At 45.2% G+C, this 23,838-nt stretch overlaps 3 protein-coding genes across 5 annotated transcripts; 1 reads left to right on the top strand and 2 right to left on the bottom strand.

The window, feature by feature from the left end:
- On the top strand, positions 286-2,153 carry LOC8063099 (AP2/ERF and B3 domain-containing protein Os01g0693400). The gene has a single exon (XM_002458307.2). The coding sequence runs from the start codon at positions 595-597 to the stop codon at positions 1,834-1,836; it is 1,242 nt and encodes a 413-aa protein (XP_002458352.1). The 5' UTR covers positions 286-594; the 3' UTR covers positions 1,837-2,153.
- Positions 11,703-17,337, bottom strand: LOC8063098 (lipid phosphate phosphatase 2). Of its 3 annotated transcripts, XM_021455032.1 has the most exons (9): positions 16,992-17,253; positions 16,816-16,906; positions 15,897-16,143; positions 15,725-15,812; positions 15,535-15,644; positions 15,330-15,423; positions 14,177-14,365; positions 13,979-14,038; positions 11,703-12,164 (listed from the first exon to the last, which is right to left on the bottom strand). In XM_021455032.1, exons 3-9 carry the CDS (start codon positions 16,128-16,130, stop codon positions 11,980-11,982), a joined length of 960 nt encoding a protein of 319 aa, XP_021310707.1. In that variant the 5' UTR covers positions 16,131-16,143; positions 16,816-16,906; positions 16,992-17,253; the 3' UTR covers positions 11,703-11,979. The 3 variants fall into 3 exon arrangements, with proteins under 3 accessions (XP_021310707.1, XP_021310705.1, XP_021310706.1); XM_021455030.1 differs by lacking the exon at positions 16,816-16,906; XM_021455031.1 differs by lacking the exons at positions 16,816-16,906; positions 16,992-17,253 and adding an exon at positions 17,260-17,337 and having other exon boundaries at positions 11,891-12,164.
- Positions 19,506-20,542, bottom strand: LOC8068052. The gene has a single exon (XM_002456141.2). It carries the CDS (start codon positions 20,494-20,496, stop codon positions 19,750-19,752), a length of 747 nt encoding a protein of 248 aa, XP_002456186.2. The 5' UTR covers positions 20,497-20,542; the 3' UTR covers positions 19,506-19,749.

Genomic DNA, 23,838 nt, shown 5'->3' with positions numbered 1-23,838 from the left:
AAGAACAAGAAAAAAAAAATCTTTTCTTTATTTCCTTTCCATATGGGCTAATAATATCTTATAGGTTGATCTCGGCGCATGCCCCGTGAGAGATTGGCCCGAGTTGACTGACCCACGCTCAAGTCACCCACACTCGCCGAAACTACTAGCAACCCACGGGCCACGGCCACAGGGTGATGTGATGACGTCTCGTCGTACTGGTACGGTAGTATAGTAGTAGGAGTATATTACTTGCATCCAATCCAACGCGGCAACATCTCCAAGCACCGGAAAAATCACAAGAAAACAAGCCCAAAACACGGCCGCGAAGGCGGAACGTAACCAAACCATTTGCACACGCAGACATGGGTGTAGCGGTATGGCTATACGGCCTACGGCGTGGCAGTCCCCAGAAAACAGCTACCTCTCCTACGCCGCGCTCTCTCCAGTCTCCAGTGAGTTTCCACCCACCCACCGGTGAGGCTATATATCCCTCGGCACCCTCCCCCTCCTCAACCTATCCTACAACACTACAAACATCTCCCCGGAACAGAAGCATACATACGCGGTGCCCAAGCCCAGCTATAGCCAGCTTCCAGCAGTGGTGCACTGAAAATGGACAGCGCCAGCAGCCTCGTGGACGACACCAGCAGCGGCAGCGGAGGCGGTGGCGGCGCGTCCACGGACAAGCTAAGGGCTTTGGCCGTCGCCGCCGCCGCCTCGGGCCCGCCGCTGGAGCGCATGGGCAGCGGCGCCAGCGCGGTCCTTGACGCGGCCGAGCCGGGCGCCGAGGCGGACTCTGCTGCTGCCGCCGCCCCGGGCGCGGTGGGCGTGGGCGGGAAGCTGCCGTCGTCCAGGTACAAGGGCGTGGTGCCCCAGCCCAACGGGCGGTGGGGCGCGCAGATCTACGAGCGCCACCAACGCGTGTGGCTCGGCACGTTCGCGGGCGAGGCCGACGCCGCGCGCGCCTACGACGTCGCCGCGCAGCGGTTCCGCGGCCGCGACGCCGTCACCAACTTCCGCCCGCTCGCGGACGCCGACCCGGACGCCGCCGCCGAGCTCCGGTTCCTCGCGTCACGCTCCAAGGCCGAGGTCGTCGACATGCTCCGCAAGCACACCTACTTCGACGAGCTCGCGCAGAACAAGCGCGCCTTCGCCGCCGCCGCCGCCGCCGCCGCCTCGTCCGCGGCCACCACCACCGCCTCGTCACTAGCCAACAACAACAACAACCATTCCTCCCTCGCGTCGCCCTCCCCCGCGACGGCTCGGGAGCACCTCTTCGACAAGACGGTGACCCCGAGCGACGTGGGCAAGCTGAACCGGCTGGTGATCCCGAAGCAGCACGCCGAGAAGCACTTCCCGCTGCAGCTCCCGTCCGCCGGCGGCGAGAGCAAGGGCGTGCTCCTCAACCTGGAGGACGCCGCGGGCAAGGTGTGGCGGTTCCGCTACTCCTACTGGAACAGCAGCCAGAGCTACGTGCTCACCAAGGGCTGGAGCCGCTTCGTCAAGGAGAAGGGCCTCCAGGCCGGCGACGTCGTCGGCTTCTACCGCTCGTCCGCGGTCGGCGCCGGCGCCGACACCAAGCTCTTCATCGACTGCAAGCTGCGTCCCAACAGCGTCGCCACCGCCTCGACGACGACAGGCCCCGCCGTGGGGTCATCGCCTCCGGCTCCGGCTCCGGCGCCGGTGGCGACGAAGGCCGTGCGTCTCTTCGGCGTCGACCTGCTGACGGCGCCGGCCGCCACCGCCGCGGCGCCAGCGGAGGCCATGGCCGCCGGGTGCAAGAGAGCCCGGGACTTGGCCTCGCCCCCGCAGGCGGCGTTCAAGAAGCAGCTCGTGGAGCTGGCACTAGTGTAGACGGACTAATGCGACGGACGGAGCGATCGATCTTTCTCTTTCCCTAGTTTAGCAGCTAGTCGTTTTCTTTTTGCCCGATCGCTCAACTCAGATGGTAGCATCACCGTTCACCGAGCTGAATTTAGTCCCTTCTCGGCAAGCATCTCACTTAGTTCGTTCGTTTGTTTATTTCCCATTTCTTCTTGCATTGCTTCGATGTAAATCTTCTCCTCAACTGTATACTTACTGCTAATGGAGGAAAAAGAAAAACAGCCCTAGAAGGCTAGATGATGATCATCTGATCTGACACAGAAGAAGCAGAAACATTCTAAACATCATGGTTAACCGTGCATCAGATCGAAAGATTTTACTACATTTCGAATTTCCAGGTCCCAAGTACTAGTAGTCGTACCATCTACAGATGCGCAGATGTATCTCTATGAAGTACCACGTACTAAAGGGTGTTTAGTTGGTTGTTCAAATTTAATAACTATTATAGTATTTTTGTTTTATTTGATAATTAATATCTATCTATTAGATTTAAAAATTCGTCTTACAAATTACTCTAACGTTCTATACTACTAGTAGTCTTCAGATTTCTGTAGCTTCCGAGATCAGATGTACAGTAGTCTACTTCTACTACTACGTACCCCTCCGTATGAATATGACGTGATGTGGTGTGGTGTAATGCGGCTGCTGCAGCTACACCCCGCGTCCGCCCAGTCACCCACAGTCCACAGGCTCTTGGGTACTCTGCTAGTAGCTGGCAGTGGCAGAAGGCTAACCTATCTGGCCTTGTTTAGTTTTTAAAAAATTTTACAAAATTTTTTATATTTACCATGACATCAAATCTTATAACATATATATATAGTATTAAATATAAATAAAACTAACGAATTACATGTCTATAATTTATGAGATAAATCTTTTAAATCTAATTAATCTATAATTAAATAATATGTATAAAATATAAATAAAAATACTATTATGCTCATTTTATAATTTTTTTTGAAGTAAACAATGCCCGGCAGAGCCCATGGGCGCACGCCGCTCGCTGACATTATCTTCTGTAGATAGATATGCTAAACTTATCAGCAACAGGGAAAGAGGAGCAGGGCCGGCCTATGCCTTTCGCTGCGGAGACGGGGCCATTGCATCGGATAAGGATACTGTAGGATAGATCTGGAAACGAAGCAATAGATGTACTGTTGTCTCTCTCTGTATATCTCTCTCTATCTATCTCTTGTATTTGTATGAGTATTTTACTTTTTTAATAAATAACGTAGGAGTATGTATTTACGTACTTCCTCCGTTTTAAATTATAAATTGCTTCTAATTTCTTTTGTTATATTTATATTGGCTTGTCTATATACATAATAAATATATATAAAAATGAAGACAACTTATAATTTACAACAGAAGTATTATATAAGTACGAGTAGTTGTTCTCTTCTTAATTTCCTCTCCACATCCAGTCCAGCAACAAAGACGCAGCGCAGTGGATGTTTGCTACTACTAGTAGGTTATACTAGTACACGCTGGCATATATAGATATACGTACATGTATCTCATGGATAGACATACACAGATATACTGGAATACTGCATTGTCCTGATGCCTTTGTTTCTTTATCTCTTTAGTATTTAATTAATCGCGGCCTCGTTGTGGTTTTGCAGCATAGTACGGAGTACACACAAGGGCGTGAAGTTCGGGCATGTGCAACACATTGGCGTCGAAACCAAACAAAACGCCATTGCTTAGCGAGCCAACGATGTGAGTCCAGCTCAGCCAGGCCATCGGAATCTCTGGACGGCGCCCGCGTAGTACTCCACAATTAGCCGGCCTGGGCGCCCGGCTCGGGAGGCCTCAGAATTCAGGGGAATGTTGCTCGTTTCGCCCGGTTTTCTCGGCTACGACACCGGGCAGGGGCACCGGCGACGGCCGGCCCAAGGAGAGGACGGGAGGTCGGAGGAGAGATGCATGGCGCGTGGGGCGTGGCCGGTGGAAGTACGGCTCGCCGGTTCGATCGTCGTCAGCAGGATAGATGGTCGGCAACTGATAGGATCGGAGTAGCAAACAAAATAAACCCAAGAGACGGTGTAGATAGTAGTGTAGTAGTGATGTCGTAGCACACTGATTTGTGGAGTAAGCCATGGGCCGGACTGTCACTCTTAGCAGTATCGTCAGTACCATTGCATGCTGCTGAGCTACTATGTGCCAGCTGCTTATTAGTACGTCCAAAATTGATGAGCGCCGCGCAGGCAGGACAGCAGATTCGTACTACGATTACGCTCATCTAGTACATAAATATGCATGCACCCAAATTTGACGAGCAATTCGGCACGCGCATGAGACACAACACAAGCCTGGCGCTGGGGCGGCAGATCCACCGGTTCCTGGCCGTGCCTCGTCACCAACAGATGGACTCCATGCGGACGACACGCACGTCACGGACAGAGACGCGGCCGGGCACGGCTCTTGACGGACCAGGGGGGCCTCGGCGTACAACTACAACAAATAGTAATGTGCACGCGGCAACCGTGGTGGACAAGTTGCACAGATAAAGCCGGTACGGTACCCCCCCCCCCCCCCCCCCCCCCTCTCTCTTGCGTGGTCTCGCCTAATCGCCTTGGCTTGGCTTGTTTAGTTCCTAAAAATTTTGCACCATTTTTTTTAGATTCTCCGTTACATTGAATTTTTAGACGTATACATAGAGTATTAAATTTAAATAAAAATAAAAACTAATTACACAGTTTGGTCGGAATTGACGAGATGAATCTTTTGAGCCTAGTTAGTCTATAATTGGATAATATTTGTCAAATACAAACGAAAGTGCTACTATTTCTATTTTGCAAAATTTTTTAGAAGTAAACAAGGCACTAAAATATTGTTTGCCGCCTGTAGAGCACGCAGAGAAAGCAGCGACACCCGAGCGAGGCAGAAGTGACAGTGTCGAGCGAGGTTGGAACTGGATGGATTAGCGAAGCAGCTTGCAACCGACGGCCACTTGCATATGCAGGTTTTGGCTGGAACTTATCGGCACTAATTTTTAAATATAAAATAATGTTTTTTCAGCTATTTTTTTTACAAGTAGTATTTTTCTCTTCCAATAAACCAGCCAAAAATAATTTTAACCTTAACTTTTCATACCAGCGAAAAAGCCCACGGTATTAGTAACGGTTACTTTTTTAGCCAGCGGATCCGTTTCTTTTCTCTCCTTCTTTTTCGTACGTCTTAATATTCAGTCCACGAGTCTCTAGAACGTGTTTAGTTTCTAAAAAAAATTTGCAAAGTGTTATTACTTTATTTTTGTTTGTATTTGATAATTGTTATTCAATTATAAACTAATATATTTTAAAAAAATTTGTCTCATAAATTATAGATAAATTATGTAATTAGTTATTTTTTATCATTTTGCAAAATTCTTCTGCTACTAAACACGGTCTTATTTGCTCTAACCTAGAAGCAAGAACTACACTAGCTACGAGTAACCTATGGTGAGGTGAAAGGAAAGGCTGACGGTTGGAATAGTCCTAGCTAGGCTAGCATGGCACAGAAAATGCGTGTACCACGGTGCAGTCGACATGATTACCTGCTGTGTGGTTATTGCTGTTGCTAGTCCTCGGCTCCTCGCAGCAACCATGTGGCACAGGACACGTCCTACATGTGCTGCAGGTTTCCAACGGAGAAACGTTTGAAAACATCTCACATCGGCTGCATTGCACGCTTTTCTCAGCTTTACATTCCCTCGCCTGCAAGTACGTACGAGCACACAGCACCAGTACCGTCACACTCTTGCTCATCTACAGCACCCCTGTACACTCTTGCTCGGATTCTAGTACTACAGTGCTAGTAGGTACTGTAATGGTGTTGCTTCTACTAGTACTGTACTCCGTAGATCTTACTGCGTGTGCGGCTGTGCCAGGCTAAAATAGTAGTAACCGTGTAGAAGGTAACGATGAAAACGGAACGGAAATATTCCGTACCGACCGCTTTCGTTTTCTACATTATGATATCGTTTTCTATATTATGAAACTGTTTTCGAATTTTGTCAAACATAAAAATTTGTCAGTTTCAGTTGGTTTTACAACCATTTTTATTTTTTTTGTACTCTTTAATTGCTAAAATATAGAAATATTCTGTACCGACTGTTTTCGTTTTTTACATTGTAATTCCATTTTCGATCGTTTTCGATCGTTTTCATCTTTAGTAGAAGGGGCCCAAGATTCCAAGAAGGACAAGGACGCAAGTGTAGGCTAGCAGCTTTTGTTGCATGCCACGCCATGGAAAACCTGAATCGATGCTGCCTTTTGACGAGAAGCTAGCTAGGCTTTACCTGCTGTCCAAACAGCCAGCACCCCCGCGCTTTTGATTTGTCTCTCTCTCTCTCTCTCGCTAGTCGCTACGAGAAGTCAAGCACGCCCCCCACCCCCCCACACACCGCTGCGTTCCCGGAAGTTTCCCACCGCGTCGAAGCATGCATGGCAACGAAAGGCGTCTGGCCGGACTCACTGACCCCTCGTGAACGAAGAAGTCGCGAGGGAGCCAGCGGGTCCGTTGCCCTCGCAGGGTGCAGTGTGGGCGTGGTGCACTGCACTGCACTGCACACACAGCTGCATTGCACAGCAAAGGAGGCAATCAGGCAGCAGACTACTAGTACATGGCTGGGGCAGGTTAGTTGGGGATAGGCACCACACCATCACCAGGAACAGGACGCGACGCCCGGGTACAAAACCGCCAGAGGGGCAGCGCGACTTTGGAGACCCATCGCCCCACCGGGCGGGTCCTCGGCGGCAGAGCTCCTGCCGTCCTGCGTGTGGAAACGATCGCGTTTGCTTTCCCTTTTTTTTTTTTACTGTCTCTTGTGGCAAGTGGGCGGCGACGGCCGGGCAAGGCTGCTATGCAGTGGCACCGAAGTCTGCCGTGTTTTTTTCTTTTGCTCCGGCAGGCAGGCAGGCGGCCGCGGTTGTGTGCCTGCCGGGTGGCCACATGCACATGCAGGGGCTGCTGCGGGCGTGTCGCGTTCCCGGTCCCTCGTGTCGTCCGTCGGTTTGGGTGGAGGCGAGAGCTCAAGGTTAGCGTCATCATCTGCTCTTCGTCACTTGATTATTCAGGTGCCTCTGCGTGGGAGTACCAATTTGGTGTTAAACTAATGAACCCCCCCGCATGTGGAGTAGGTGCCGCTGCTGGTCTTGTAGACTTGTGTATATGGTGGGGGCTTTTATAGCGAGTCAACGCTGCGTTTTATGCATATGTTTAGTGATCATAGTAGTACTAATGTTTATGTGGAGCATGTTTTTGTATGGGGACTAGCCTGACCTGCTGACCCACGGCTCGGATCTTGATGCCCAGTGTTAGGTCGTTTTCCACGGGTCTTGCTTTTTCTCCCAGTTGCATGCGAGAGGCGATAGTTTTTTGCTGGATGGATGTTAATTTTGCACGTTACACCTTGTGGTTCTCTGGCCTCGGCCCGCAGTCGACGCGTTCTGTATTTTCCGTGGCGTATGACTAGCTGGTGTATAAAGACAGAAACAAGGACTCTCTGAATATACTACTGTGCATTTCGTAGCGTGTAGCTGGTCTTCCTTGGCTAAGGCCTTGTTTAGTTGGCAAAATTATGGTTTTTTAGCTACTGTAGCACTTTCGTTTTTATTTGACAAACATTATCCAATCACGGAGTAACTAGGCTCAAAAGATTCATCTCACAAATTTCAGGTAAACTGTGTAATTAGTTTTTATTTTTATCTTTATTTAATGCTCCATGCATGTGACTAAAGATTCGATGTGACGGGGAATTTTGAAAATTTTTGCGAACTAAACAAGGCCTAACTGTATGTGCAAGTGGTGTACTGGCACTCGCGGTAGTCTAGAAACTGGTTTCATTATGAAGGGAGTACAGCTCATACGCACTTTCGCCCTTCACAGGGTAATCGATCTTTTTCACGCAGTCACATTTCTAATTTTCTATGGATACTGAAACTGAACTGCAATTATATATTTCTTGTGAAAAAATTCAAATCTGGCCACACATGGCCAAACTCAATCAACGCCTTGTTCGTTTGGCTGATAAATCATGACAGAAAATACTGTTAACTAATTTATTATAAGTAATTAGCAGATTTGATTGATAATCCCAAACGAACAGGACGCCTAAACAAGTAAACAAACAATAAACGACGACGGTACTGGGAGCTACTAGAACATAAATCGAGGGGCTAAAATGATAAAAACATGATATTACGTTACTTCTCGAGGGCTAGAATGCACGAGCGACGATTTGCCGGAGCACCACATCCTCAGGAGTCAGGTCCATCGTCAGCTAGCTTATCGCCGAAGCAGCAGCACCACTGTTGTGAATTCGACAACGCAAGTTGGGCGGCCCTGTTGTTAATTGTTATTACTACTACTACTAGTCTGTAGCTTTCCGGATCAAGAAGCAACCAAAACGCAACGCGGAGAAGATATTCATCCACCTGTCCGATCGATTATAAATATAAAGCTAATCCGCGGCTTGCGTGTGTCCAGCGGGTGTGGCTCTCGGGGAGCACGCCGGAAGGAGAAGCAGTAGTAGAGGGTCTCACCCCACCAGGTCACAACACAGCAGCAGCGGCGGGAGCATATGCATCCCACCACATGCCGCGGTCAGGTGTGTGTGTGTGTGTGTGTGGACTGTGGACGGATAAGCACACGGCGCTTTTTCGTTGAGAGACGGACAGCGTCGTGGGCGGACGACGTCTCTAGCAGTAGCAGCTCTCCGCGACGACGCCATTGGCGGGGCATGGACACCGGTCAAACCGCCCACATGCCCCCGATCCGTGCCTAATCGCGCGGATTAATTAACTATTATTGCTAATAATACTAGTCAGCAAGTGGTGCTCGATCATCAGCTCAGTGGTCGAGCGCATCAAAAGCAAGCTGCTTGGGCTGCTGGCCTTGTTGGTCAAGTGGTTAGGCTGCATCACGCATGTACTTGCACATATACAAAATGATTATTATAAGGAGTGGTAGTACTTAGTTTAATATATGTGGATGGATGGATGGTTGCACTCCCACTTATTTACATGTACCGTTTCAAAAGATATGGGCGTATGGCTGTGCTGCTGCCCATCTCTCTCAATAAACTGTCTGTCTACGAGCGATTTCTTTGACTAGCTATCGGTACTCGATCGGCCCAACAACTAACACCGAACCAAATCAGACTTGGCGTCGTCAATTTAATCACGTCGATCGCCGCGATCGAGTTGTAACCCACTCTTCTCTCCGCTCCTCTCGTGTGGCCATTTCCCAGCTCTCTACGTACGTTTGCACTTGTGTTTATAACCATGTAGTGTACTACATACACTGCACACAAACTTTCCGCCGGTTCTTGACAACTTTACACACGTTGTTGCACGCAGTACCTAGTAGTTGACGGAACTCTTTCACTAAAAAAAAAAAAAGAAAAGTCCACAATGCATTCACACACATATATATGTATATCTTCGTCATCTCATATTATCCTCTAGCTCCTATCCATCAGCTGTTAATAAGTATGAGAAAGACGACTTGTTTGACCAATGACCATGAAGAATATAAACAGCACTATTAGCGAAGTACCACACGCTGCCGACGACCCTGTTCAACTTGTCCTGCACAAATATAAAGTGACAGCGAGGTGTTAACTTCAGTGTACCGGTACAGTGTACCGTTGATGGAGAAAGCTAGCTACCACTACCGGAAAAACGTCCCTAGCTGGGCTAGACAAATTGGCTACTGTATTTACTTCTGCCGGTTGTTCATGCAGCAGACTGCACTGTTTATAAGTTATTACAGCTAGTAGTACATCTAACATTCGCACCGCCTACACCGTTGAAAGCAAACTACGAAGTCCTTGAGTAGCATCCGCTCCAGAATCACATGGAAATGGGCCATAGTACATAGATTAGTCACTGCAATTTGCAGCATACTCGTATGCAAATATAAGACTAACATACTCGACTCTCGAGGTCTTGCTGCCATGATTCGGTCAGTCGTCGTATAGGAAGGGAGTACAGCTCTGCACAACACGCACTTGAGGCTGCTTCAGGGTCAAAACTATTTGGCGCCGTGCATTGCCTAGCAAAGGCCTTGTTTAGTTCGCAAAAATTTTCAAAATTCTCCGTCACATCGAATTTTTTGTCGTATGCATGGAGCATTAAATATAAACAAAAATAAAAACTAACTGCACAGTTTATCTGTAATTTGTGAGATGAATCTTTTGAGCCTAGTTACTCCGTGATTGGACAATGTTTGTCAAATAAAAAACGAAATGCTACAGTAGCCAAAAACAAAAATTTTTACGAACTAAACAAGGCCAAAGTAGCAACGCTTCAAATATTCCAGAGTCAAACAAATCTCTTGTCAGCTCCACGCATGTGCACGTTGCCTATCGATCGGGCTAAAATTCTACTCCCTACACCTTTGCGCACTTTGGGGCTCCGCGCGCGCTTTGACAGACACGCATCTCAACAGCTGTCACAGAGGCCCTAGTCGTTGATTCTCATTAGCAACATAAGTAATACATTATGACCAACTCGTACGTGCTACTACTGTAGGACGGTAGGATGAGTAGATTCCCTCCCTCCCTCCTTCTCCATCTTTCCTGAACAACTCGGCCCATCTCTGATTTCTCTCCTCTGGCCATTGATCCTGCTGCCGGTCCTTGGTTTCTTGCAAGTTGGCAGCACTCACTAGCAGTTGTATTGTACAGCAGAGAGCATAAACCCAGGAATCCTATGCAAACCATAATCTTGTTGCCCCAAAAGACTAAACACATGTTCATACACCTGTCGAGAAAAGAGAGGGGGACGAAAGGACAGTGTGCACCTGCACCAGCTAATCACAATATATCTGTCCTCCTCCGATCCTTCCAGGTTTTCAGATTCAGATTCCATGGTATGAGAATTGAGAATTGACAGTGCAACGGTACCGTCCTGAATTATTCGTCAACAAACACACCTGGATAGGAGTTTATCGGCCGGGTTGTTGTGATGTCAATAATTCATTCAGGTCTGTCTGATCTGGTCAGACCTCATCACAAGGACACACCACTGAAATTTTCTGAGAGTTATGTTTTGTGCTGCTGTCCATGGCCAGAAACTATTCAACTGTGCTGGAAAAAAAAAATCTCCACGTCTGATAAGTCGCCCATCATTTAATCTGACTGAATTTGGAGAAAAAGAAAAAGAAAAAAAAAATCAGGACTGGACCATCATCTTCTGCTCTGTCTTCATGATTGATCCCTGCATCCTTCGCTGAAAAGTTTAGGTAACTGCGGCTGCATGGCTTTTTCAGTAGTCAAGACAAATATGATGCTCCGTTACCAGAAAGTAGCGTCTGCACTAGCATGTCCATACGATCGACCATCTTTGTTGCCTAATAGGAGCACTGATAGTACTATTACTACAGTAGTTTATCACGAGAAAAGCGAGAACAGGTCGGGTCACATGTCGGTGTGCCAGGCTCGCTATCAATTCGGCATCATTCGGTCTAAGAAAATATCAACTCACATGTCGGTGTGCCTGTCAGCTTGCAGGCTTTTATTTGTCCAGTCCCAGTTTAACAAGGACGACAGGACCAATTTGGTCATGTTGTGCAGGTGCCTGAAATGGATCCGTTCAAATCTGGCCACTGTAGAGGAACATGATGCTGCGATAATGGTTCCAGTCCCAACTCCCAACAAACCCCAGTGCACCGAATGAGTTCCTTCTTGTATCGATCATCACCTGAATCACATGGCTGGCGGCCGGATCACAGCGACGCAGTAATCAATTGCACTTCAGAGGACACTAGCAGAAAAGTGATCATCATAATGCATAGAGGATGCCGAAGCCATCTGCTTCCAACAACCTGTTTGTGGCTCATTCTGATGCTAAAGGAACCGCATTTTAAGATCCTCCAAAATAGTACATATAAGCTCATGCTTCTTTGTGTTGTGTCTCATGACGCATCGACGTCATATATCAAATATATGTTCCAAAAGGAGATGGAATCTAGCCAAGAATTCTCACCAGAGACATGTGCTTTATATTCTATGCTTTGGAAGTTACATAATAAGGAATCGAACAAAATCTTTGCTATACTAAGCACTAGAAGGTTATATTACAAAATTTACAATGGTCTGTGGCCCTTGGTGTTATTATTCCATCATTGGACTCTCCCACCAGCTTCCATGGAATCCAGTGCTCGGCTCGTGCTCCTCATTTCCACTGCATCAGGACTGTGAAAGGAACCGTTATGAATCGAGCTGCGACGGCTCATGTACGTGGGTTGCACTTGGTTGTCACCCTCTGGCTCACCAATGTGTCGGAAATACGCGTGAGGCCACAATCCTGACCGTTGGAAAAGGTGAAACTATTAACACTTAACAATCATTCCACAAGGTGAAACTATTAACATTTAACAATCAATCCTGACAGAGCTATAACATTGTATAAGGTACGTTCAGGCCAACAAGGAGCCAAGACCCGAGTTGCAATATCTAGGTCGTTGACAACAGGAAATCCTCCGACTTGACCACCATGGGCAGACTAACCGCCATTGGAATTGATAAGGGCTCCTATACTGAGCATGGTGATAGGTGTCAAGGTATCCCATATGTACCACCGTACCGGTCAGGTATATCAGGAGCATCTGGGTTATTCTTAGCATTTATAAATTGAGTAAATTTTCGACACACCCATGATACAGAGTATCTGTATGACTATCCGTGGAGTATCCAATACCGGCATGTGAGTTTTGCGAAATATCATGCTTACTCAAACACCCACCAGACCATTCTATGAAAATAATGCATAATGGATACCACTCTTTGTCCCAAACTATAGATTATTTTGGCTTTTCTATGTACATAGCTTTTGCTATGCAATTAGATATATGGTATTTATAGATACATAATAAAATATGTATATCTATAAAAGCCAAAACGACCTCTAAATCAAAACGGAGGGAGTACAAGTTTCCAGGACAGCGAGCAAAGGGCACAGTTGGTTGACCGTGGCAGTAAACAGCAGTGTCTAAATGAGCCCATGAGCTTTGTTCAAAAAAAAAAGAGCCCAAACTTTGTTCAATTTTTTTTGAGCCCATGAGCTTTGTTAAGAAAAAAATTTGAGCCCATGAGACTTGAGAGCCTGCAAACTTTGGTTTGTACCTATCTGTTACTTGGAATGGCTGATATTTTTCAACTTTTTATTGGAGGATCTCTGTGCACAGTATTAGGCTACCAACTGCTAATATAACCTTTTGAGAATTTGTTTCTTAGTCTTTTAACCTAAACCTATCTTCTCTCCGTGCCATGCACACTGAACTCATCATCTTAGTTCGTGCAAGGACTAGCAATGACATGGTGTATACCAAGACAAACTGTAAAAACCAAGGCACTGCACCATGTCCTATTTTCTTGCATGAACCCTGCCAATACAAGTGTTAGTACTAGTCATCTTCCAACACAGCCTGCCACATCCAGGGGCTTTCTTACTAACTAACACAGTACTACGTAGCACCTTTGTCAGTCTCTTTATACTCATGACACTGCCAAAGCAGGAGCATGCTAGATGCTAGACACAAGTGTCCAATTCAGGAAGAGTTAAAAAGATCAAGGGAGAGAAGAAATACACTAGGTGCAAGTTTTCCTGCAGGCAGACTATTTTGAAAGCTATTAACTCGAATATTTCTGTTTCTAGATAGCAAAAATCCTGATGCAGAGCATTTTGAGGCAGGTTAAGAATAACTTCCATAAGTATTATTGCAACTGTTGAAATTGAAAATGTCTATCAACGAGACCACAATTATTTAGTTAAAAACATTCTTCAGGGATGTTAGTCCAGCTGCAGTAGGTTTATATCAAAAGGGGATTGCCATTTTACTAAAAATGAATACTCTTCATTTCATAAACATTGGGTCATTAGTTCATTACACAGCATGCTTGTCACCACTCGCCAAATGTATGGCACCTCAAAATTATACATAAACATTGGGTGATTATTTATTTTTCTAGTCCAAGCTTGATTGTTTTTTCATTACTTGGAAACAACCTCAAGTAAACCCAGGATAGACACCCCCAACCACATATTCACTATAATTTGAGATAAGCAAAGATGGACAGAACATTAATCACAATTTATTAAGGACAGAGTTAGAAGCATACCATTTTCATCAGATGGTAGTGGAAAAAACTGCAGGTAGCAAATGGAAGCGACTGTCAACCCTGCACATTGTAACAATAACTTATACTTTGAGAACCATATGCACATACATGGCATAAAACAACCATATGTACATTAACATTTCCATTTCTTTGTGGTGCCTGTGGAGGGAATGGGAGGGAGTGTTACTCGATACTTACCAAGTAATCCACCAGTACATACATCTTGCCAGTGATGCCAATAGTCATCAACTCGAGAAACTGCCACTAAGGCTGCAAGAAGCAGAGGGGAAAGGACAATGCAGAGTTTTGCAACATGCCCTTTACGATCGAATACTTTGATTTTACCAGCCAGATACCATGAAAGGAAGCCAAGGCCAGCAAAAGACCCTAAGATATAAACATAAATCTATGAGTAATCCACTGACCAAATAAAAGCTGGAATTGATTGGTGTACTGCATAAAAAAACAAACACAAGGTATACTGCATAATGTGTGTCACCATGAAGAGTGCAGACCATGTATACATGTATGCAAGAAGCGATGAGTATAATTGATTTCCATGTTAACCACAAAGCCCAAGCTAAGGATTTAACTAAACACATGTCAAATAAGCATGAAAGTGCAATCCAAAGGGCAGAGACTATGAATGGGAATGGGAAAAACATATAGAGTAATTGGTAATTTTAGTTTATCACAATCATATAAAGATTACGAAGCACCTATATGAGTATTGATTTAGAATACGAGATTAAACGAGAGACAACAAAGATAAACAACTTTTATTAGTTGTAGGCCCTAAATTTATCAACGAACTTGTAACACTTATGTCTATTAAAATTACAATCCATGCAGGAGCACGGGTTGATGGACTACTTTGTCAATATATGTACATTGTGCTTATACAGCAAATTATCAGCATTATATTTTTACATTATCAAGATAATTCGTACTATCATTTGCAGAAGCAATCTTTTGGGTCAGGCTGACTTCAACTTTTAATTCATACACTCAATGGAAGAGTGAAATAAGAATGCAATATTTAACAAAGGGCTAAAAGGATCACATGGACAGATAGAAGTGGAAAAAAACATCAATACATTCGTTTCTTGAGAACTTTTAAAAAAAGACATTGTATACAAAACATATGAAACATCTTGTTCCATAGCTGATTAAGAAATATTCAGCAGTAGCTAAAACAAGATTGGAACCAAGACAAAAGAGGCATCAATTATTATATTCGCTAAACTGCTAAGAAGGTAGTTAGCACGTCATGAAATAGGACATTTCCCAAACTGTTAGTTCTAGTAATATGGGGCTAATCCCTATATTTGTAAAGAATAATGTCACTTACATGAACTATGACCACTTGGAAAGCTCTTGTGACCTTCTTTAATAACACTCGCCTCGCCATGGCATATGGCGCCTGTAGTAAAGTTATTATAATCCTAAAGGCCAAGTAAACTCGTAAGCTCTCTTATACAATTTACATGCAATGTAATTGCAGAAGGGCTTCAAGTGAGTTATTATTAAGGTCTGGCTAAAGCTATGAATCTTACAGGTATTCCATCAGGGAAGCAACGCCAGAAGAAATCTGGACGCGGTCGCCCAACACCATCCTTGATCGCATCAGTTAAAACAGCAGTGATAAGCACTGAAAACAAGAGACCTGCTAGGACAAGCTAGATTTCAGAATAAGTAATAAATGGATAAACTAGCACAATGAATCAGGCAAGAAAGTTGGTGTACCTAGTATTCCATGATGCAGATCATATACATTTCTCTTCTTAAAGTATATCACTGTCATAATAATGATAGGCCCAATGATACCAACTATCTGTATAAGCATGATTTGAAGAAAAGGTATTCAAGAGGTTCATCAGAATTGACAAGGTAACACTACAAGAGAACAGTATGTTACCGGCACAGCCCAAAATGGCACTGTGTTGTCCTTCATGGGGTATCTGAGGTCTGTCATCATTTCTGATCCGACAAACCGATGGAATGGTTCTATTATATTGAGAACTCCATCCAATACAGCTAGCAGAACTAGCACAATCCAGTCATACATGTGTAGGCGTGCAACTTTGGATCCATGAGATGTTATATAGGGAGTTGGAGCTCCCAGACTAATCGATGGTGCTGGTGCTGGCATTGCCTCTTGAGTCCTGAAATTATTAAACAACTGAATAAATTTACGAAATCCACTTAATAAGTTAGAAATTTCAGTACACGATTCCTCGAACCAACTAGACATGTATACTATCAACTGTAAGGATTTCAGTTTCCTCATATTTATGAGGTATCAAGGACTAGTACTACACTTATCTAATTATGCCTTTATTCTATAAACTACTAGCAGACAAGAGCTAAGGCTTTATTATTATTGTCGTCTACAAAGTTGTGTAACATTTTTAATTTTAATTAATTGATGGGGAAACTAGTCGTGCAGTTTGACTCAATTCTTGCTAGATGCAGTAAGTATATTGCTTATTATTTCACCCCAAAACTTCATAATTAATGTGCAATTCACTGAGGCATGTTCAGGAGCATTAACCAACTAAGAGTCTGATGATAGAAGCAGAGCAACATATCAAAACCAGAATTCCTAGACGGAACCGAATTAAGCAGCCGTTTAAAGAAGAGAGGAGCAGCAGGAGACTAATTACTGGCGACCTGTTCCACCACAACCAGGACAAAGCTAATCTACCCGGTGGCACAGAGACGCTAGCAGTAGCAGGTGCTCGACAGTTTGCCGCCCCCGAGGTCTTGCTGTCTTGTTATAATCACGAGTTCACGACAACTCAAGATGCGGAAGAGGCGGGAAATGAAGGCCAAACCTTTAGCCCAGCAAGGGAATCACCCCCTTTGGCTCCTCCACGTGCTCCCCCCGCCCTCTTCTCTCGCAGCGCAGCGCGGCTGCAGTGCAGTCTGCAGATGACACGACCATGAGGAAATCGACGGCAACCGCAAACAGAAACAGCAAAACGACGCACGAATGAATACATAAAAGTACCAGCGTATGGCAATCCTTGCTTCTTCCTGCGTCTCTCCTTCGGTCCTTCCCCCTTCTCTGTTCGAGTCTCCTCTTGGCTTTGCAATGACTACTAATACTATGCCAGTGCACGCCATGGAGGAACCCGTCCGCGCACGCCAGCCCCAGAAAAGTCACGTCTGGGAGGAGTTTCCCTCCGTTGTGCGCAGGTTGACGAAGGGCCAGATGAGATAATGAGCCCCGTTCGTCACCGGCGGCGCCACCGGTTGAAAAAATAGCTAATACTGACCTTCTAGTCCTCCCAAGTCCCCAACTCCCAGACCAGGTACCTCCTTCCCCAGGCAGTGCGCGAAATCCCCCTCGATGACGCTGAGGACTAGAAGGTCAAGGATATACCTACCGATTGCCGTGTTTAGTTGGTGTAAATAACAATGGCGTCAGCTACTTTGGGCCATGGGCTTCGATCTGGCATTGGGCCGTGGTATGTGCGGTTTGGGTACGCCCAGCTAGACAAAGTATTTACTAAATAAGCTGCTGATCCGTTGTAGTGTTAACGTCATGAGTGAATTGACCATAAATTTCCTCTCGTCTTCCATGCAGCGCGTCCTTGTTGGGCTGAGGCCCAAGGGATGCAGCACAGGGGAACTGTGTACCGTCAAATTCTACTTGAACGGCCTAGATCAACCGACTGTAGACGATGTGATTCGATAGATTAGTTAGGAAGCTAAGGGACGGATAAATGCGTCTATTGCACTCTCTGTTAATTATTTTGTCTGAAAATGGCTAGAATACGATATTTCAGAATGGAGCGAGTAGATTGCAACTTCTATTGAGTGGATGAAAATTGTGGTATCTGTTGAATGGGATTACGTTTTCACTAAATGGATGGTATTTCAACTTGCATGTGCTCTTGCGACAAGAATAACTAAGATTTGAGTAAATATCATATGAACTAGATGTTTTTTAATAGCTAAAAAAGATGGCTCCCAGCTCTCCATTGAATGTTTAAAATGATCTACAAAACCTTGGGTGATGATCATTGGTCCCAAAAAGCAACTTTTCAATGCTCTACAACAATCTTCAAATTCTTTCAAAATTGCTATGAGACAATGAAGAGGTAGCTAGTTATTTACCATTTGTTTGCAAAATATCAATGAAATAGAAAATACTTTAAAATTTGTAATGAGACATCAAAGAATTTTTTTCATAATATTTCTTTATCATTTACCAAAACAATATTAACGGGTATTGCTAAGATTTCAGGTGTATGAAATCTGGGATTCTTTCAGGCGACGGATAAGAAATATAGGACCCAATAAACCAAACAGCTTGGCGCACGGATCTTGAAGACATCCATCAGACAAAAGTGTCACCTGAGAGGCTGAGAGGGAAACAGAATTCAGGTAACTGGGGAATAGAAAAGGTGTGCAAAACTATTTCATAAGGCCACATCTTTATAACTGAAATATTTCCCACGAGTATTTATGTGAATTTCATATAGAAAAACTTTGGGCGCTATGAAATTTTAAGAAAACAAATCGATAAAATCAAGGACAAAAGAAATAAGGCAGCAGTACTTTAATTTCTTTGTCCCTTATTAACTGTCATTCTTGCTTTCTAAAAAATAATTTTAACTAAATTTATATAAAAATATCAATATTTATAGTACACAAGATTTTGTTGAATCTATTTTCTGGCTAGCATGGTGGGAGAGCTGGAGACACAGATGGCACGGAGATAAGCGTAAATGAGCGGACTCTTTATTCGCCTTGGTAGCATGGGAGATATGGAAAGAACGCAATGCGCGCTGCTTCAGGGGCTCCCGGCCACGGTCGGTCAGCTGGAGTCGGCCATCAAGATCTCTGGAGATCTCTGGATAGAAGCCGGGGCTCAGAACTTAGGTTGTCTAGTTCGGGAGTAGTTAGCATGTCGTGTTGCGGGGAGGGCAATGTTCTTGTACCACATGTCAAACCTCCGCCGCCAGCGCCTCGTCGCTTTTGTAAAAAACTTGCTTCTACTTAATACAAATATGCGCAAACCTTTTGCGTATTCGAGAAAAATAAATTTATTTAAAGATAAATATTGTTAATATTTTATATAAATCTAGTCATACTTGCTCGCATGCGGAGTGCACATTGACACATAAAAATATGCTCATCGCTGCGGAGCGTATAGTACATAATATATATAATATATATTAGAGCATCTCTAAGAGTCTATCTAAACCTTCTTCTCTAAATCATCATTTATAGAGTCATTTTAAACCTCACTCTGTAAATCATTATTTATAGAGTTATTTTCATAAAAATCGCTTTTTATACATTTTCACTATCCAACAGTTTTTCGATATCTCGTACGCCCTCTAGAGAGCCATTCTATCTTTTGGGGTAATAGGAGCTTCATTGATTAAGCAACTTCATGGTTACAGTCACTCAAGCAGGTCACGCGCCATTCTCATCTTCTATTTTTGACTAGCGAAAAATTCGAAATAAAAGATGACTATATTTGCATAACCATCTAGACGAGCTGTTGAAGGATAAATTCTCACCAAAATCTCTATTTCTAGCATTTAGAAAATATATAGAGTTACAACCAAGTGTAACAATAATGAAGCAAACACTACGTTTTGTTATCATAGCATCTAGATCTTTTTCAACTGAAACTACTGGATCAACAAAACAACATACAACCTAGATCAAAATATATCGGATTGCTCACTGATAGATAGATAATCTAGATGCGCATCAGGATAATTTTACCGGTCTAGCACCATATATATTCAATCAAACGACAAGAGCTGGTTGGACATCTCAATGTAGGCGTAATAAAGCACCCTGTTCTTGGCGCCGGTGCGGTGTCGTCCGTTGTTCATGCAGAAGTACTTGAGCTGGTCCAGCGTGCAGCAGCCGAGCATCTGGCCGAGGAAGAGGAACAGCCAGTTGATCTCGTGCTTGTCGGCGGCGATCTCCGGCCACATGGCTCCCCTGTGCCCGCACGCGTCGCAGTCCGGCAGCGCCGGGAACTCCCACGCCTTGGGCGCGCGGTCGTACATGGCGTGGCGGTTGGTGACGATGTACTCGCGCACCTCCCAGAACTTGGTCTCCAGGTCGTAGGCGATGGCCTTCGTGGCGCCGCACCGCTTGCACCGCGCCTGGCCCTCGACCGACGTCACGCCCCGACGCAGCAAGCTCTCCAGGGTGCCGTGCTGCGCGGGCCGCTCGGTCGCCCACGGGAACGGCGCCTGGACAAGCAGGTCGCCGGCGTCGGCGCGTGGCTTGACGCGGTTGACGCGGCGGCGGACGGCGCGCGGAGCAACCGGTGGCGGCGGTGAAGCTGGAGCAGCAGCGGCGGCGTAGATGGGTGCCATGCCATTGTTGAGGCGGCGGCGCGCAGCGCGCGGAGCAACCGTCGGCGGCGGTGAGGCTGGAGCAGCAGCGGCGGCGGCCGCGTAGATGGATCCGAGGGTGAGGGCGAGGGGATCCAGCTCGTCGGCGTCGTCGCGGCTCGCCGCGGCTTTGCCTTCCATTTGCGCCGAGCAGCGCTTGCTCGCTTGCTCTGGCTGCTTTGTTGTTGCCATGCTTGTGGCTTTGTGACGGCTGGCGCTGTTTATAGGGTTTATAGGAGCCGATGTCGGAGGCGGGTTGTTGCCGGGGCGATGGCACGCGAGGTTATCCTGGGCGCCGATCTTGGCAGCTCCGACGAAGCTGGAGCGTCCGATGCGATCTCATTCTCACGAGGTGGTGGAGTTTCTAACAAACAGCACGGCGAGTCTCCGGGAAGGACGACCAGGCGAATCTTTTTTCTCTGGGCATGATTGGCCTTTTTCCGACCATTACTCTCTCTTGCCGTTCATGCCATCTGTCTTTTTTTTTTTTGAGTTGCTATGCCGTGATTATCTGACTGGGGTTGTTCGGATCGTCTTCCAAAGATCGAAATGGCCATTTTGGTATGGTGACCGTACTATTGCGATATCTTATACGTGTTTTTATTTTTGAATTATATGTTCAGTCGATCCGTGTTTGCCGTGTACCGATTGTCCTATGGGATTAAAAAAAAAAAGCAATGAGCCAAGGATAAGCCAACCACCTCAAATGTTGATCATTCATTCTCCCGTCCATAGCAAGGCCTTCTTGGTCACTATCCCAAACCAAGGGGTTGGAGGAGATTAGGGGGTTTTAATTCCCTACAAGTCAAATTCCCCGGGAGATTTAATCCCGGCAAGTCAAAATTCTTCTCAATCACCTTTCAACCCTCTTGTTTGGTGTAGAAACAAACATGGACTAAAAGGAGTGGGGGAGAAATGGTGATGGAGGGTTAGGTGACAACAAGGCCTAAAAGGGGTGGGGGAGAAATGGTGATGGAGGGTTAGGTGGGTTGGCTACTTCTAGTTCCAATAGTTGGAAAATTCTAGTGAATGGTCCAATGCTGCTTAAAGGTACATGTGTATTTTAGCTGGCGGGCTTAATTTATTGGATCCATATAGTTAGCTGGCATTTTTCTAGCTAACATAGGTACTGTAGGTTAGAATTTGCAATCCAGACAAGCAAAATTAAATGTTGTCTATGGCAAACCTGGATACCTCCAAAACAGACAAACTATAACGTGCAAATCTAAAGGTAGGTGTAAACATGCAAACTTCTTCAAAAAAATTCATACATATTTGGAATTTTTTTTAAACAATGTGTATCCATAGTGCATTCATATAAGTACATTGTCGCAAAAATTGGAATTAAAACTCAATCTAGAAAAAAAATTATGCAAAAATGACAAAATTGGGAGTCCATGTGCACTAGAAGACAAAATTCCTAGGAATTTGTCTTGTAGTGCACATGCATCTAAATTTTGTCATGATATTTTCTATATTGACTTTGAATCTCAATTTTTGCAATAAAGTACACATATGGGTATGAATATGCATTGTTTCAAAAAAAAAGACTACGAAAGTATGTTTTTTTAAAGGTATTTATGTTTACACTTCCCGCTGAAACTAGGGGAGCCCGCATCCATAGATTGAGGAATTGCCCAATATAAGGATAGGATCTCATGTGAAAAAAATGGGAAATGAACAAAGCAGCCCTAGATCGGGGTTTTTAGGGGTTTACATGTCATAAAGAAACTGGTTGTTTGGATTGATGCCAAGCAATAAGTTCAAGGGTTTTGAGAGAATTTGGCAAGCAACAATATTTTTTGGAGTCATATCAAATTTTGATAAAGTAGTGCCAAGCAATGCAAGTTTAAGGCCATGACACGTAGAATGGACAATGCCATTGATTTTACATTACTTTGATTTGAAGTATAGCTAACATAGATCATGTTTTATAGACAAGGAATTTTAATGCTGAAGTCGGATTACTAATTTGATTTGTTTTGGAAATACCATTGTCAAAATTGTTTATTTGAGCTTATCTGCCGAATCTGTCAACTATTCAGCAATAAATCAGCGAACGATACTTTCAACTATGATTTTTTAGATAAGTGAACAAGCAAAAGATACATGTCTCCGTTGCCCGTGTTCAGTCCTTGCTGCCGCAACCGTTGTAGCTGGCCAATGTCAAATCTATTTGGCTTGCCGATGGTAGTTAGGCTTTTCGGTGGCATGAACCAAGCCTAAGAAAAATTATAGTTTTCCATATAGCAAGGGCTTTGTAACAATCCCTGCAGTGGATGATTTCAAATAACATTTTTCTCGTAAAGTTCTATATTCATGAGAAAGTTGATCCAAGTGCAAGAGAAAAATGTTGTAAAGTAAATAGAAATGTATTGCATCTTCATGAGAAAATATTCTTGGTTGAGGAGGAAAAAATCCAACTTCATGAGAAAATGTTCCAAGTTGAAAAGAAAATGTGAAACTGGAGTTGAGGTACAATATTGTTTCTCTTTGGTGTTCCATTAGGATTCAGAATAAAAAATCAAGATCAAAAGTAGAAAGAAACCGAAGAAACAAATAAAGGTGAACTTCGTATCTTCTTGGACAAAGAAAAATGTAAAATAAATTGTCTGACAATGTAAAACTTTACAGTAACTTCCACCTGGTCTGGCTGTGGAGCCAAAAATTGGCCCCCGCGCACACGCTTCTTTTTTTTTTTTTAGAGGACTCTACTCCACGCTTCTCGGAAGCCTTCCATTCCAAGCCGAGCTCACCGATCGAAACGGGCTGAATGCCTTGATCCATCAGCAGCAGCATCTCCTCGCGGCATCGCGGGCCGGGCCTACACGCCGAAGTCGGACTGCACGAAAAAGGCCGCGGCGCCAACCAGAGTGAGGTGAGATGCTAGTACTTGGCAGACCGCAGCAGCCCAACACGCCGGCCCGCCGGGCGCAAGCGTGCTAACGGCCGTGGCCCGCGCGCTGGCGCGGGTCAGGATCTCTCAGGGTCAGGGGACGGCACCGCACAGGCAGAGGCAGCACCCGCACGGGTCTTGGGTCGACAGACTTCGAGCCGTGCGCCCGCCGCGGAACTGATGGCTGGCACGCACCGTTTTTATTTTTGGCAGGACGTGGCCACGCAGATGCGGACACGGACAGAGCGGCCGTGCCGGCTTTCTCAGAGCGCAAACAGTAGCAAGTTTTTCGTTTCCTTTTTTTGATTGGAAGTACTCCGTACACGATCCGGGGTGCTTTCGTGCTACTCGACTCGACCATAGACCTGCCTGCAACATGCATGCGCATGATGCTCCTTCAAACACGTTTAGCAGGGATGTTTGGTCGCCACTTGTGTACTACAAAAAGGACATGCTGGGAGAGTAGCAAGGCTGATAATGGGTTTGTATATATAGAGAGAAAATAAACAATTCCATTTGCATCAGAAATCTACTCGTCCGTCGCATTGGAAGTGATGTTTTAAACTTCGTGTCATCTTGTATGATCA

This window comes from Sorghum bicolor, chromosome 3 (genome assembly GCF_000003195.3).
Source record: "Sorghum bicolor cultivar BTx623 chromosome 3, Sorghum_bicolor_NCBIv3, whole genome shotgun sequence".
Taxonomy (NCBI): Eukaryota; Viridiplantae; Streptophyta; class Magnoliopsida; order Poales; family Poaceae; genus Sorghum; species Sorghum bicolor.
Note: the sequence above shows the minus strand (reverse complement) of the source record. Positions and strands in the feature narration are given on the sequence as shown.